Genomic DNA, 16,584 nt, shown 5'->3' with positions numbered 1-16,584 from the left:
AGTATCTGGATAAAATACCTCAGTTTTTACTCTACATGAAATTTGGCAACTGTACTATTTTGCTTCAACTCAGTCTTTAAAAAAAAAATTACCTCTTTGTTTATGTATCTTGCCTTAAGAAGAATGTTAGGGAATAGGCATTCTGGAAGGCTGGCTTTTACCTGGAAACCTCTCCTGACACAGAAAAAAATTTCTTGAGAATAAATGAGCCATGAAAATATAAACATTTTAATAAAATTTTTATCCTTAATAAAACTCTTATCATGTACCAGAAATCCTTTTGTGAATATTTCACTGAAAATTTTACATCAATCCTGTTTAAAGTGAGCATTATTTTCCTTTTTTTTTTTTTTAAGATTTTATTTATTTATATGAGAGAGAGAGCATGGTGGGGGGAGGGTCAGAGGGAGAAGCAGACTCCCCGTTGAGCAGGGAGCCCGATGCGGGACTCGATCCCAAGACTCCAGGATCATGACCTGAGCTGAAGGCAGTCGTTTAACCAACTGAGCCACACAGGCGCCCCCATTATTTTCCTTTTGTTAAGAGTTGAAAAATCTGAGGCTTAGTAGGGTAAATATGTTTGCCAATGAGGCACAAGGAATAATAGCAGGCTTAGAGTAGATTTCCCATTTAGGATTTTCTTGACAGTTGCATATGGGCATGGAGATTTAGATGTCTTAAATAACAAATTTGCTTCTTTGTAAAAAACAAATGTGAAAAGGTGAGTATGTGTATATGTGTGTTTAGGTGTGATTATGTGTATGAACATGCCATCACTAAGAAACCAAAGCAGCTTTTTAACCATATCCCATGGCAGTGACATACAGTTTCACATTTCATCCTTAAGAGGGTCCTTGGAGAATTGAATCCAATGAATGTTCCAAGGCCAGACACAGTCATAAAATTCCCAATCTTAGACTCCACTAGTATTATCTAACATTAGCTAAGTGGAAAAAAAAAACAAACGAAAGCAAAGTGATTATCCTATGGATAAATTCAATGCTTCTTATTATAGCAAGACAAAATGTGAAGGGTTTCTCTCTAGTATAATTCAACAATATAATTGAAAGCAAGAATAGCTTTTAAAAAGTTATTCTCTGTTCATTTTCTGTTAATTTTTCATTATTTCCAACATTTATAAAACTTCAATTACTGGATTAAATTTGACAATGCATATTAGCTTCTTAAAATTAGGATCAAAGACATTATAAATTGTTTTCAACGTTGAAATTTCTTTAAAAGCCAAATACGTTGTGTAATTGGATGAGAACTAAACAAACTACAAAAAAATCTTTTTTTCAGATGGATACAGAGTAATTCTTTCCGAATCACAAGTAACAGGTAATAAACTTGGTCAGGCTAAAAACAAAACATACTGAGCTAACACTACATTAAAATGGCAAAAATGTGGAATATATGTATGCATTTTTATTTTTAAAATATTCTGTTTTATCAAATTTGTCCTTCTTACTGTTTTATCCCCTTTATTATTTGAGCTTGCCAATTTTGAGGGTGAACCAAAACCACATTCAGGAACAGAGCATATTTATCACAAAAAATCTTAGAATAGTATTTCCCTGCATGCATGTAAAAGAATGATACCAAATATGTGAGAGATGTAAAATAAACAGGTTTCTCTTTCCCAAAACCAAGAATTATCATCCAAAAATGTTGTTAGGTGAACAAAAAAATAGACTCACAAAAATTTATTTTTCAATTTCTGCCAGCAAAAGATTTAAAACCGAAATCATGAATTTTTTGCTTCAGTGAAACTCTTTTTGTAACATTGGCTTTAGATGAAGAATACCCTTAAGTGATGTGTGTGTCTGAATCTGGACTATCTTTCATGATTGTGATAGATATCCGGGGAGGTTTAGAATATTCAGATATGTAATCTCTTAAGGGCACAATGTGTACTCTAATTGGCACAAAAATATTTTAGAAACCAATTGAAGACCATAGGTTTTAACTTCTTGGCAGCATATAGTTGACTTGTTCTAAATAAAGACATTGTTGTTCAATCCCAGTGATTAAAGATGGATCATTGACTTGGGAAAAGCATTTGCATTCTGAGCACAGGATAAAGAAAAGTACCAAGGGGAGAAAATAACCGTGCTTTACGTCGGGACAAAGTCTAGAATGTACGAGGCCATGGCAGAGCAGGTTTTACAATCCAATTCTGTTTTCTCTCTTCCCGTCAGGGCACCGTGGCATTTGATTTCTTAAGGTTAACATCGCCGACTATCTTATCTGCACAGTACGCAGATCAATAACCGTGTCCCCCTTGTTTAAAGTTGCCAGAACATCAAGAGATGGTGTGGGAGCCAATTTAGTAGCCAGAACCACAATGTGCAGTTTATATTTTTGAAAGAGTCTAGGTTTCAAGCTCATGTGAAGTGTTCTCGTGTTTCTTTCTCTCTTCTTTTGAATGGAGAAGAAAAGCTGGGCTGTTGCCATTCCTGCTTTTAACAGTAAGTAACCATCAGAGGGTCTGAGCTATAAAATACTTAATGGCAGTAAAGACTACAGATCAGCCCCACCAATAGATGATGTTAGCAGCTTGGAAAGCAACCAACCTCTGAAACGAAATGGAAGGTGTGATCAAAAATAAGGAAGCAAAAATGAAACTGTAGAGCTGTTTTCCAAGGTAATATTTATATGATACACTCTCCAATGAAGACAGAGTGCATTAAAATGATAGAGCATTAGCAAACATTGCCAAAAATATCTAAGAGTAATGAGCATTTCCCTTAAAAGAAGCGAAATCTAATTAAGAAAAATGCAGAAAAATAAACTCTGATGTTTTGAAACTAAAGAATGCCATGCTGGTCTATGACAATTATGCACTATTGAGTTTGAAAAATTATATTAAAGAATAAAAAGCATGATTTGTCAATCTTTTAACGGCTAATGAAATACAGATATACCTATAGCTTTCTGAAATGTGGATATCAAAAGCTAATATCTGTGCAATTTTAAATACTGTTCTTGTGAAACTGTATCACCCTGATGATATAAATCTATTTTCTTCTGTTAGATGAGGCAAGCTTAACCTTCTAATTGACTGACCTTCTTGCTGGGCAGCTGGGTTGCCATACTGTGGCAGTCATGGACTTTCAATTGTTTTCACTTTTTAATCATAAACTTACTCAGTTGTTGAGCCCATTATTAGAAACAAAAACATCCACTTTAAATAAATATGTAACTAAACTAAACAAAATCGTATGTACTTCTGCTCAACCAGCCAAATTACCTTGAAAAATTTCAGTGAAATATAAATTCTGTCCTTTACTAGATCTATGTACAATCTTGAAATTTATGTTGAACATAAACTCTTACTAAGTCTTAAATAAAATTTTATAAAAAGAAAATCTCCCATCCTGCTTGAAAGCCTAGCTGTGCAGAGAGTGAGTCACCACCATTTACTTCTTCCTTGATATTCACTGTCATCTGACATCAAATACATTCCCAGATTGTAAATGCACATACTCACCAGTGGGCCCAGAGCACAACCTTTGGCCGTGCATGCTTGGACTCTGAAGGAATGTAAGCTCCAAGGAGCAAATCCATAAGCATGACAGCTGAGTTCTGAGGAATTGTGAATTAATATACCATCCAGATATAGTCCATAGCTTGTGATAACACCTAGGAAGATAATAGTGGACCTTTAGCATGACAACCAGACAACAGCAAAGAATGTCTTAAGAAAGCAAACACTTCTTGATGTGATTTCTAATTTCATGGAATTACTGAATCACAGTATCTGGTATTTTCCCTGGTCTAAACCCTGTCTCTTTCCAAAGGATAAAACAGGCATTAAACTCTTAAATATCAAACTGTTAAGCTAATTAGTATAGAGGCAGAAATAGAACCCAAGAGTCCCATTATGGGACTCTTCCTGTTACATCATGTTAACTGCTATCATTTGTGTTCCAGATCAAACATGAATAAATTAAGTACATTTATAATTTGTATTGCATTCTAAAATGATATCCTTGATAGATGTGCTCTAGAAGTCAAATGATCTTATTTGTTAGTGCATTATACGTTAATCAGGATGTGTCAGGCACTGTTCTAAGTACCTGTTGTGTGTGAACTCCTTTTTAACCCTCTCCTAGCAGCACCACCAGAATAGAGGCAGTATTATTATCATTATTTTATAGATGAGGAAATTCAGGCAAGACAGGTAGGTAACTTGCTTGAAATCACATAGCTGGCCAGTGCTGGAGTCAGGATTTGAACCTAGGAGGTCCGGGTCCAGAACCCATTCTCTCAACTGCAATATTATATAATCTAACCATAAACACCTTGCACAAATTGCACAAAGTACATTCATGAGACACTCATGAATGCGTTAGAGAAACTATGATTTACTAGTTTTAATGATCAACTAAAATTTAGTTCAGAAGGAAGGTTATGTGTCTTTTTATGAAATCAACTAGGAGAGATATGAGAAATTAAATAGTTGTTGAATATGATCATTTGAATTATGCAATCAAAATATTTTCATTAAAAGGAAGTTAGGGGGCACCTGGGTGGCTCAGTTGGTTAAGCGACTGCCTTCGGCTCAGGTCATGATCCTGGAGTCCCGGGATCGAGTCCCGCATCGGGCTCCCTGCTCAGTGGGGAGTCTGCTTCTCCCTCATCCTCCCCCCTCTCATGCTCTCTCTCTCTGTCTCATTCTCTCTCTCAAATAAATAAATAAAATCTTTAAAAAAAAAAGGAAGTTAGGGATCTATGTTCTCTGAAATTACAGAATCCCTAAACTGATCAAGCATTGAGAAATAAAACTTTGCCTATATGCTAAATTGGAACTTCTTTCAAAGTAAAATTAATTTCACAGTGGCTGTTTAATTGCCTCTCTGTAGGATCCCCAAGGCAATCATGACTCTTCCTCACTTGTGTATTTCTAGAGCTTAGCACCATGCCTAAAACATAGTAGGTACTTAATATATATTGATTGAATGAATAGATTAATGAACACACAGCAGAGTAAAAATATCAGCATCCAAACTAGAGGGAAAATGTAAGGCTACAGGAAAAAGAGATAACTTGCTACCTGAAATATAAAAGAGACTTGGTAAAAAAATATTAAAAAATAGCTCAGAGAGAGATTTGGAGAAGGAATGAGTTTTGAAACAGACTCTAGCAAAGTCAAGGTTGTCAAGGAATTCAGCTGGCTTCCAAGAGGCCTGACTCTTAGCCTGGGAACTCCAAATTTGGTCTCATTAGTGTCCTGAAGGAAGGTCAAACCCTCACCCATCATTGCATTAGGGATAACATTCCTGGTAGGACCATGACATCAGGAGCTTTTTCCCGAGTGTCCCTTCCTCCTAGGAGGAAATTGCTCAGGTCCAGAACCTGCTCACGATGTTTGGCAGCACCATCATCTGCAAACTTATAGAATGCTGCACTCATTGTCAGGATATCCTTTACAACACTGCTTTGGATTTAAAAATCAGTTTATAGCAAAACAAGTAGGGTGTGAGTTACCGCCATAAGAGTTACTCATTTTATGATATACCTCATCAACCCATAGCATAAGAGACTGCTGGAACAGCCTCCTGAAGCTCACATTATGGCCCAGGCTGGGTGATAACACCTGTGGATTTAGGGGTTCCTACAGGATGCTTCCCCCGATTTGAGCTAGGGGTCAGTATTTGATGCTGGCTTTTCTGCAGTGAGAAATGTGGAAATGGGAATCAAGAGAAGGTAGTCAGAGTGTTTCCTCTTACTATTACACTTAATAACCTACATAAAATATTTTTGCTTTCTCTAGCCACAAAGAGGAATACTTATGTTGTGGGCTGCAAGCAAGGTACCACTAAATTAGAAACAATATTACCTGGCAATTTGGGATCCTCATGCAACTATATCAACAGGTAAGAGAAAGGTTACTGTTTGGAAGAGAAATTGGCTTCCTCCTGCATGCTGACAGTAAGCACATACTCCCTTCAGTAATGAAGGTTTGGGTTACCTTACTAGGTCAAAAATCCCAAATAGATGAGCTACTGGCTGAGGGCAAATAAATATTGACTGTGGCCTTAAACTAGTTATGGAAATGAGAATTATAGGTGTTATTTCATGCTTTATTTCTTTCATATTACATAAAGATTTGTTTATAATAACTAATTTTCTCTCCTCTCCTCCTTTTCCCTACTGATTTATATAAAGAAAGTTAGTGGGTATTAATTTTATCTTAGCTTTTAAGTTACAGGATATCTAGGTAGGTTGTGTCTAAACTCAAGGGGAATGAACCCAGATGTGAATACAATGACAGAGGGTAAGAGTTTCATTGTACAAAGCACAGTAGGATGTTAGGTGGAAGCATGCAGTGATTATTGCTGGTCATGGAAAGTAATGGAAGGAAGAAGCATGGGCATGGGTGCTGAATAATCTGGTTATTCATCCAATTCATCTACCCACAGCCCCACATCCACACGTCTATAGTCTGCTCTGTGTGCTGGGCTTAAAAGCCCATCCTCTATATTTGCAGCCCTCTGGCTTGATGGCTCCCTCTTGGATTTCACCAACAGGAAACACTGCAAGGTGGGCAGAAACAGGAAGACAGAAAATGTCCAATTTTTAGCTCCAGAAGCTGAGGCTTTTGCTGACTGTTGAGGTCAGCAGAGGGACAAAGCAGCTGTGGCCTCAAGCAGTCCCGGCAGCAGAAATGCCTCTTCTGCGTTTCCAGCTTCTTCAGTACTGGACTCTGGGTGGCCCTTTAGCACGGTCTGGGGCACTGCTTCTTGATGGTTGAAGCATCACATCAGCAAATCCGGCAGCTAGCAGCAGCCGAGGCCGACTCAGAAGCCAAAGACCAGGGAAGTTAGCAGCTCTCTGACAATCACCTTTTTTGTTTCTGCAGCCCTTCCAACACATTTGTAACCAACCCCTTATATTAAATATAGTCTGTCCTATATTCCTAGCACATTTTCTGTTTCATTAGTTAGATTCTGGTCAGTGCAACCTTTAGGATTAAAGCTGTTCTTAATCTCAGGAAACAAACTGAGGGTTGCTGGAGTGGTGGGGGGTGGGAGGGATGGTGTGGCTGGGTAATAGACATTGGGGAGGGTATGTGCTATGGTGAGCGCTGTGAATTGTGTAAGACTGTTGAATCACAGACCTGTACCTCTGAAACAAATAATACATTATATGTTAAAAAAAAAAAAAAAAGAAGATAGTCGAAGGGAAAAATGAAGGGGAGGAAATCAGAGGGGGAGAGGAACCATGAGAGACTATGGACTCTGAGAAACAAACTGAGGGTTCTAGAGGGGAGGGGGTGGAGGGAGGGGTTAGCCTAGTGATGGGTATTAAAGAGGGCAGGTATTGAATGGAGCCCTAGGTGTTATATGCAAACAATGAATCATGGAACACTACAGCAAAAACTAATGATGTAATGTATGGTGATTAAAATAACATAATACAAAAAATAAAAGTAAAAAAAGCTGTTTATATTTGAATGAGCTAATTTTTTTTTAAAGATTTTATTTATTTATTTGACAGAAAGAGAGACAGCGAGAGAGGGAACACAAGCAGGGGGAGTGAGAGAGGGAGAAGCAGGCTTCCCGCTGAGCAGGGAGCCCAATGCAGGGCTCGATCCATGGACCCTGGGATCATGACCTGAGCCAAAGGCAGACGCTTAACGACTGAGCCACTCAGGCGTCCCGAGCTAATACTTTTTATTTATTTATTTTTGAGCTAATACTTTTTAAATAAAGCTACTGCTCCATCTTATCTTCCTTGATGAGGATAACTTTGTATAGCTTATCTTTTTTTTTTTTTAAAGATTTTATTTATTTATTCATGAGAGACAGAGAGAGGCAGAGGGAGAAGCAGGCTCCCAAGGAGCAGAGAGCCTGATGCGGGACCCGATCCCAGGACCCTGGGATCATGACCCAAGCCGAAGGCAGACGCTTAACCATCTGAGCCACCCAGGCGCCCTGTATAGCTTATCTTTTAAGAGCAGGTCTATTTCCCTCATTTCCAAATTTTGGGGTAAGAGTATTTTACTGTCATATAGCCCTTTGGCTACACAAAAAAAGTACAGCTGCCAACTTTCTCCTTTATTCTAGTAAGACCATCTCTGATAACTCTGAGAATACTTATAGAAAGTATTCAGTTTAATGCCATTTAATACTCAACACACAAAAGCACAGATGAATTAAAACTAAGAAATGAAAGATACATAGTGTAAAACTAAATAGTCACAGGAAATTTAAGAGACGAAAAAGGATAAAATCACAGACATAATCATGATAAAAAATCATGATGTGCCAGGCACTCTGCTAAGCAATCATTTAATCCTCACCAAAAAAAAAAAAAATCTTATGTGCAAATAATGTGTTGGAGAAGCTCTTAAAGAAATTGTAAGACCCTCAAAATGCTTGACCTGCTTTTCAACAATGACATAGAAAGTACCCAAATCAATATTTCCGTTTTCTTACATAATTGGGGAACAGAGAATTTCTTTTATGCTAGGATTATGTGCATAATATCTCATTTATCTGACATATTGGGAAATGACATATTTCATAGAAGTTAATTTTCATTGTAACTAAATCTCATTCCTTAAGTACAAACTTTAAGAATCTTAACCATTTTTATTTTTTTTTATTTATTTATTTTTAAAGAGTTTATTTATTTATTTGACACAGAGAGAATGAGAGAGAGAGAGCACATGAGAGGGGGGAGGGTCAGAGGCAGAAGCAGGCTCCCCGCCGAGCAGGGAGCCCGATGCGGGACTCGATCCTGGGACTCCAGGATCATGACCCGAGCCGAAGGCAGTCGCTTAACCAACTGAGCCACCCAGCCGCCCCAAGAATCTTAACCATTTTTAAAGGAAATCTTTCTAGAAAGGACTCCACAGTACTCACCTGTCTTCCCACACAGATTATAATGAATATAATTGAATCATCTTGTGATGACTCAAACCGTGCGTTATGGACATCAAAGACTATATTCTCTAATTCAGTAATACCCTCAGGGACTGATGAGGTCTAGGATACTTGCCCAGGTTTTACCCATCACATCACTCAGTGACTATACTTAATCCATTCTTATGTCTGCTTTTTGAGTTCTCTTTCCTCCTCCAGTGACAGTCTCTCAAAAGTTTCTTCTTTGTTTTGTCTACCTGACTTTAGCAAGTCAACCCCTAGCAAGCGATGCTAAGAAACTAGATAACCATGACATCCAGAACTATGGATAAAGAAATAATAGACAGGTACTACAAGAAGGGCTTAGAGTAAGATGAGTACACGGCAAATGAGCTGAGAATAAAATTAAGTGAGATTTGTGACAGTTAATTCAACTGCTCAGAAACTTTTTAGTATCTAGGATGCATCTGAACGGAAAGGTGGGTGAAACTGAAGCCCAGCTTTCATGCAGGTGAGATCGCACGCATGCACGCATGCGCACGTCCATGCAGAGTAACCCAGCATTCTGTAGGTAACCACTATTTGACGGCACTTGTAGGAAGTGCTAAAAGATCAATTATAGACCTAAATTGTAGAATCCAAGTGTACACTGGGTAAGTGTTGTCTAACTTTAAATCATATTGGACACTCTCTTCTCCCTCCCACACCATACCAACTCCACTGAGTCATGTAGACTGTACATTCCCAACTGATCTTCACCCATCACCATACTCATGGCCACCTAGTCCGTTCTGCCATCACCTCATATCTGAGAATAATAGCCACCTACATGTTTTGATGCATTATTCATGTTTTCATACAATTCATTCTTCACACTGCAGACAGAGGGCCATTTTTCAAAACCCATATCTGAACATGACACATGCAATCAGTGATCAATCAGACCTTCACTGAGTACTAGCAAGATGAGAGTTCCCCACCCCAGGATCGGGAAGCTGGGGTCAATGTGAGCACGTTGTGAGGGTGGAACAGACTCGTGATGTTGATCTCTCTGGGTTTCTGCCCTTAGGTCCAGGTCTCACCAGGTAATCACCAGATCTCAAAGTGGGCCAAAGTGGCATACCATCGTGGTTTACAGCTGGTGCCTACATTTGCCACAAAAAGGAGCCTGAGACAAGAGCAGGTATTTCCTTTGATCTGGTTTGGGCAAGGCCATGAGCTGTATAATCCAAGTTAAGGACATACAGTCAAACTTCCTGGTAAATTGGTGGACAATAAGAGATACTATTTGAAAGTAACAATCCATTTCTTACCAAGATATGCAGGCAGATGTCATAACTTTTCATTAAGAGACTTTTTAATGTAAATAAAATTAGTATTATATGAAATATTGTACAATTCAGTTCCAAAAACATACATTTAGTAAATAACAAGTCTAAAATATGTATTAAGACAACAATTTGCATTGACCTCAGATTCCCAAAGTGTGTAACAAAAACTAAAGAATTTCCAGTGGACATTTTAAGTGAAGCCTAAGGAGGCACTTTCCTTCTTTGAGTAGACTACAGGGCATGTATGAATAGGCTTAAAAAAAAGTAAAATGCGAAGTTCTTAAAATGCTGTGTAAGTATTTTTGAAATTTTAAAACACTTTATTATTAAAAAATATACTGAACACTCACATTGAGCCAGATGATAGGCAATATGTTTGATATGAATTATTTCCATTAACTTTAACAACATCAAGAAATAAGAAGTGTTATTTGCCTTGTTACAGAGTTAGGGGAACGGACTCTTAGAGAGGCTAAGCTATTTTCCAAGGTCATACAAATAAATATCAACTCAGGCTTGGAACCTGGCAATCTCATCCCCCTACGACCACCGCTCCTCTTATTCATCTCCAGCCTAAATTGCTCTGCTAAAATATTTAGGAATTCCACTCAAATTAAGAACTGATGAACACATTCTAACCCTACAAGCAATTACGTTGAGCATAACAAAAAGCTTAACATATATTTATTGGAAGTCAATTCCTGAAAGGTACTTTGGGGGATAGAAAGAATAAGAAATAATATCTGTCTTTGTGGAAGTAAGAAAAGGGTTAAACACAGGTCTAATTAAACAATTCAAGAGTTAAATAAAAGTGATAAGCACCACAAAAAAATTCATGCCCAACAAATGGTACAGACATACAGGAGCTTCTAGCAGGGGGCAATCACTCTGGCTAAAGTGAGTCCTAAAAGCTTTTTAGAGCAGCCGGGGCTTCTGTACAAAGCAGCTGGGTCTTCCATAAAAGGCAAAATGTGAAAAGGCCATGTCTCAGGAAGACGTTCCTGGTGGGGAAATGACATTTACCAATGCCTGTAAGCAAGAAAATGCAAGGTAGAGTAAAGACATCCAGAATAGATCCGTATTCTGTTGTTATTGTTGTAACTGGTGAAAGCCTAATAGAAAATAAGCCTTCAAAAGGAGGTTCAGGGGTGCCTGGGTGGCTCAGTCGTTAAGCGTCTGCCTTCCGCTCAGGTCATGATCCCAGGATCCTGGGATCGAGCCCCGCATCGGGCTCCCTGCTCGGTGGGGAGCCTGCTTCTCCCTCTCCCACTCCCCCTGCTTGTGTTCCCTCTCTCGCTGTGTCTCTCTCTGTCAAATAAATAAATATTTTTTTTTTTTTTTTAAAGGAGGTTCAGACCTTGAATGCCACTCCAACGGTTGGGGATTTTATGATGCACAGGAGAACCATGGACATTTTTGTATATTGATCAGGGCAAAATAAACGTTATATTTAGAAGAATTAATCTAGAGTCACACATGCAATAGACTGGAGTAGGGAAGACCATGGAGGTAGGGAGAAGGGCACCTGAAAATATCAAAAGGAAAAAAATAATTTTTAAAGCCACCTTTTCCTGACTATATAGTAACGAGTTGTGACTGAGGGAGGGATGTGGGAATGCCACATTGAAGCAGTAGTGTGGAATTCTAAGACAGAAATACCTTTAACAGTTTTATATACTTTCTCTTCCTTAATAAAACTGATTTATGATGCTTAGGGCTGAGGTGTGTTAGAGCGCAGTATGGTGTCATGGGTCACTAGTCAGGCAAGAGAAGGGTCTATCCACCTTAGTCAGAGATGGTCTGTGAGGGTAGACATGAAAGACTCCTAAAAGCCTGCTACCAAAGAACTAACTTACCTCTCTACTACAGGTTTCAAAGGGGACTGTTTTTCAATTGGGGGATTAAAAAAAAGTCACACCCCTGTGTTGCATCTTGACTGTATCAGTGTCAAAATCATAGTTGTGATCCTGTACTATGGTTTTGAAAGTATGCTGGGAGAGCTGGGCAAAAGGTCAATGAGATCTCTCTGCATAATTTCTTACAACTGCATGTGAATTTTGTATCTATCCCAACATGTAACATTTCATTAAAATGCAAAACAAATACTGTTATGTAGGAAAGCATGCAAGGTAAGAACAGGCAAATGCTTGAAAGTCAGAGGACGTTTATGCTGAAAAATTAACAACACTATTCGTGTTTTAGATCAGGTACCATTCAATCCTCAGGAAAACCCCTTGAAGTCAAAAAAAGTTTCAGTTTCCCTTTACAGATGAGAAAAACTGTTTGAGAAAGACTGAATAGCACAGCCAATACCAGACAGCTAGAAAGTGTCAGAGCTATGGGTTGGTGTAACATGCAGAAACATTCAGATAAAACAGTGCATAGAACATTACCCTCTCCAACTTCTGTGCACCTATTTTTTCTATGTTTTTAAAATTATGTGATAAAACATAACATAGAAAAGTACATAAAATATGTTATATCTTAAAGATGAATGAAAAAGCGAAAAGCCATGTAACTATCACCAAGGTTAAAAAATAAAATATTGCCAGCGCCCCATGAATCTCCAGCACACCCCATGAATCTTCTATATGTCCTCCCTCATTTCAACTCTTTCTCTTCCTCACAGACAACTGTGTTGACTTTTAAAGAATGATTTCCTTGCTTTTCTACTTAGAAATGCATCCGTAAACAATGTAATTAAGTTTGGTGTATTTTTAAATTTTGTATTAATAGAATCATATAATATACAGTTTGGAGGGCACCTGGGTGGCTCAATCAGTTGGGCATCCAACTCTTGATCTCAGCTGGGGTCTTGATCTCAGGCTCATGGGTTTAGTCCCCGCATTGGGCTCCATGCTGGGCATGAAGCCTACTTAAATAAAAGATATGCATGCATTTTTGCATCTTTTCTTGTTCACCATAATAAGCATGAGTCCTATCTGTCCCATTGAGGGTAGTCATACTTCACTCATTTCCATTGCTGTATCGGATTCCTGCACAGCACAATTCATTCATTCTATTGTTGACATTGGGATTGTTTCAACGTTCTGTCTCTTACATCACTGTATCTGTTATCATTTTTGTACATGTGTCCTGAGGGAGACGTGAAGTTTCCTAGTGCATAGATCCTGGAGTGGAATTGTTGGGGTATATTCAATTTTGCTAGACAACACCCAACTATTTTTCAAAGTGCATCAATTCTCATGACGACCGATGCATGTGAGTTCTCATTGTTCCATATCCTCAAAAAGACCTTGTATAGTCACAGTTTTAAACTGTGCCAGTATTATATGTGGTAAAATGGTATCTTGTTTTGGTATTATTTTTTATTTCCAGCTTATGAAAGAGGTTGAGCACATGTCCTTATGTTCACCAGCCATTTACTTTTCGTTCTTTTGTGAAATGCTTTTTCAGATCTTTCCCCAGTTCATTAGTATTATTATACTAATATCTGTAAATATATTATCATTGACAAAGTGTGTAAGAAAATAATGAATGAAGTAAAGAGTTTGGGGTTAATTTCTTCTAAGCTTAAGATCATATATTTTAAATTTTTTATCAAAATATAGTTGACAGGTATGTTATATTAGTTTCAGTTGTACAATATAATGATACAACAATTCTGTAGATTATTACCCAATGTTCACCATAAGTGTAGCTACCACCTGTCACTATACAATGCTATTACAATTATTATGGGCTATATTCCCTCTCCAGTTTATTACTGATTCCTAAGAATATTTTATATTTTCCAAATACTCATCTTCTGACAGTTATTTTATGTTATAAATATTATTACTAATTTTTAAAGATTTTATTTATTCATTTGAGCCACAAAGATACAGATAGAAAGAGAGAGCATGAGCAGGGGGAGAGGCAGATGGAGAGGGAGAAGCAGGCTCACCGCTGAGTCAGGAGCCCGATGTGGGGCTCAATCCCAGGACCCTGGGATCATGACCTGAGCTGAAGGCAGACGATGGAGCCACCCAGGTGCTCCTGTGTTATAAATATTATGTCTCACTCTATTATTTATCTCTTCGGGTACTTCATTGATACCACATTTTGACGAAAGAAGAGTTCTTAATTTTAGTCACCCTTTTATCATTTTGAATTTACCTAACTATCTCTATTAATCCTATTTGCCCAAATGCCTCCTTTGTCTGATCTTAAAATAGCTACAACAACATTCTTTTCTTCTTTTATCCTTTCCTTTCAATCTTTTGGTTTGCTTTTATTTGAGAAGAAAAGGGTTGATAGCTAGTTCAGGGGTCTTCTAGTCAGTCTTGAGGACTCCTGACCACACGCCTTTAAAACTTGGTCAGGAAGCTCACATTTTCTAAGCTTTTGTTTCCTTACCCATAAAATGGGGGTCATATTCCTTTCCCTGGTGGCCTGACAGAGTTAATGTGAAAATCAAATGAGTGAGCATATATGCAAGTACCTTAAGAATTAAGTGTGATCTACTATTCAACATAGTATTAGAAGTCCTAGCCACAGCAATCAGACAACAAAAAGAAATCAAAGGCATCCAAATCGGCAAAGAAGAAGTCAAACGCTCACTCTTTGCAGGTGATATGATACTTTATGTGGAAAACCCAAAAGATCCCACCCCAAAACTGCTAGAACTCATACAGGAATTCAGTAAAGTGGCAGGATATAAAATCAATGCACAGAAATCAGTGGCATTCCTGTACACCAACAACAAGACAGAAGAAAGAGATATTAAGGAGTCGATCCCATTTACAATTGCACGCAAAACCATAAGATAACTAGGAATAAATCTAGCCAAAGAGGCAAAGGATCTGTACTCAGAAAACTATAAAATACTCATGAAGGAAATTGAGGAAGACACAAAGAAATGGAAAAACGTTCCATGCTCATGGATTGGAAGAACAAATATTGTGAAGATGTCAATGCTACCCAGAGCAATCTACACATTCAATGCAATCCCCATCAAAATACCATCCACTTTTTTCAAAGAAATGGAACAAATAATCCTAAAATTTGTATGGAACCAGAAAAGACCCCGAATAGCCAGAGGAATGTTGAAAAAGAAAAGCAAAGCTGGCAGCATCACAATTCCGGACTTCCAGCTCTATTACAAAGCTGTCATCATCAAGACAGTATGGTACTGGCACAAAAACAGACACATAGATCAATGGAACAGAAAAGAGAACCCAGAAATGGACCCTCAATTCTATGGTCAACTAATCTTTGACAAAGCAGGAAAGAATGTCCAATGGAACAAAGACAGTCTCTTCAACAAATGGTGTTGGGAAAATTGGACAGCCACATGCAGAAGAAGGAAACTAGACCATTTCCTTACACCACACACAAAAATAGATTCCAAATGGCTGAAAGACCTCAATGTGAGACAGGAGTCCATCAAAATCCTAAAGGAAAACACAGGCGGCAACCTCTTCGACCTCAGCCGCAGCAACTTCTTCCTAGAAACATCACCAAAGGCAAGGGAAGCAAGGGAAAAAATGAACTATTGGGACTTCATCAAGATAAAAAGCTTTTGCACAGCAAAGAAAACAGTCAACAAAACCAAAAGACAACCGAGAGACTGGGAGAAGATATTTGCAAATGACATATCAGATAAAGGGCTAGTATCCAAAATCTATAAAGAACTTATTAAACTCAACTCCCAAAGAACAAATGATGCAATCAAGAAATGCGCAGAAGACATGAACAGACATTTTTCCAAAGAAGACATCCAAATGGCCAACAGACACATGAAAAAGTGCTCAACATCGCTCGGCATCAGGGAAATCCAAATCAAAACCTCAATGAGATACCACCTCACACCAGTCAGAACGGCTAAAGTTAACAAGTCAGGAAACGACAGATGTTGGCAGGGATGCAGAGAAAGGGGAACCCCCCTACACTGTTGGTGGGAATGCAAGCTGGTGCAGCCACTCTGGAAAACTGTATGGAGGTTCCTCAAAAAGTTGAAAATAGAGCTACCCTATGATCCAGCAATTGCACTACTGGGTATTTACCCCAAAGATGCAAATGTAGGGATCCGAAGGGGTACATGCACCCTGATGTTTATAGCAGCAATATCCACAATAGCCAAACTGGGGAAAGAGCCAAGATGTCCATCAACAGAAGAATGAATAAAGAAGATGTGGTATATATATATACAATGGGATATTATGCAGCCATCAAAAGGAATGAGATCTTGCCATTTGCAATGACGTGGATGGGACTGGAGGGTGTTATGCTGAGCAAAATAAGTCAGTCAGAGAAAGACATGTATCATATGACCTCACTGATATGAGGAATTCTTAATCTCAGGAAACAAACTGAGGGCTGCTGGAGTGGTGGGGGGTGGGAGGGGTGGGGTGGCTGGGTGATAGACATTGGGG

General features: G+C 38.4%; 1 protein-coding gene across 1 annotated transcript in view; it reads right to left on the bottom strand.

Moving 5' to 3' along the window:
* Window positions 1-16,584, bottom strand: part of USH2A (usherin) — a 710,400-nt gene that overhangs the window by 317,420 nt on the left and 376,396 nt on the right. The window contains exon 35 of the mRNA XM_021698433.1: window positions 3,494-3,645. Coding sequence (XP_021554108.1) covers window positions 3,494-3,645 — 152 coding nt within the window. The remainder of the gene's footprint in view (window positions 1-3,493; window positions 3,646-16,584) is intronic.

The sequence above is a fragment of the Neomonachus schauinslandi genome, chromosome 6 (genome assembly GCF_002201575.2).
Source record: "Neomonachus schauinslandi chromosome 6, ASM220157v2, whole genome shotgun sequence".
Lineage (NCBI taxonomy): Eukaryota > Metazoa > Chordata > Mammalia > Carnivora > Phocidae > Neomonachus > Neomonachus schauinslandi.
Note: the sequence above shows the minus strand (reverse complement) of the source record. Positions and strands in the feature narration are given on the sequence as shown.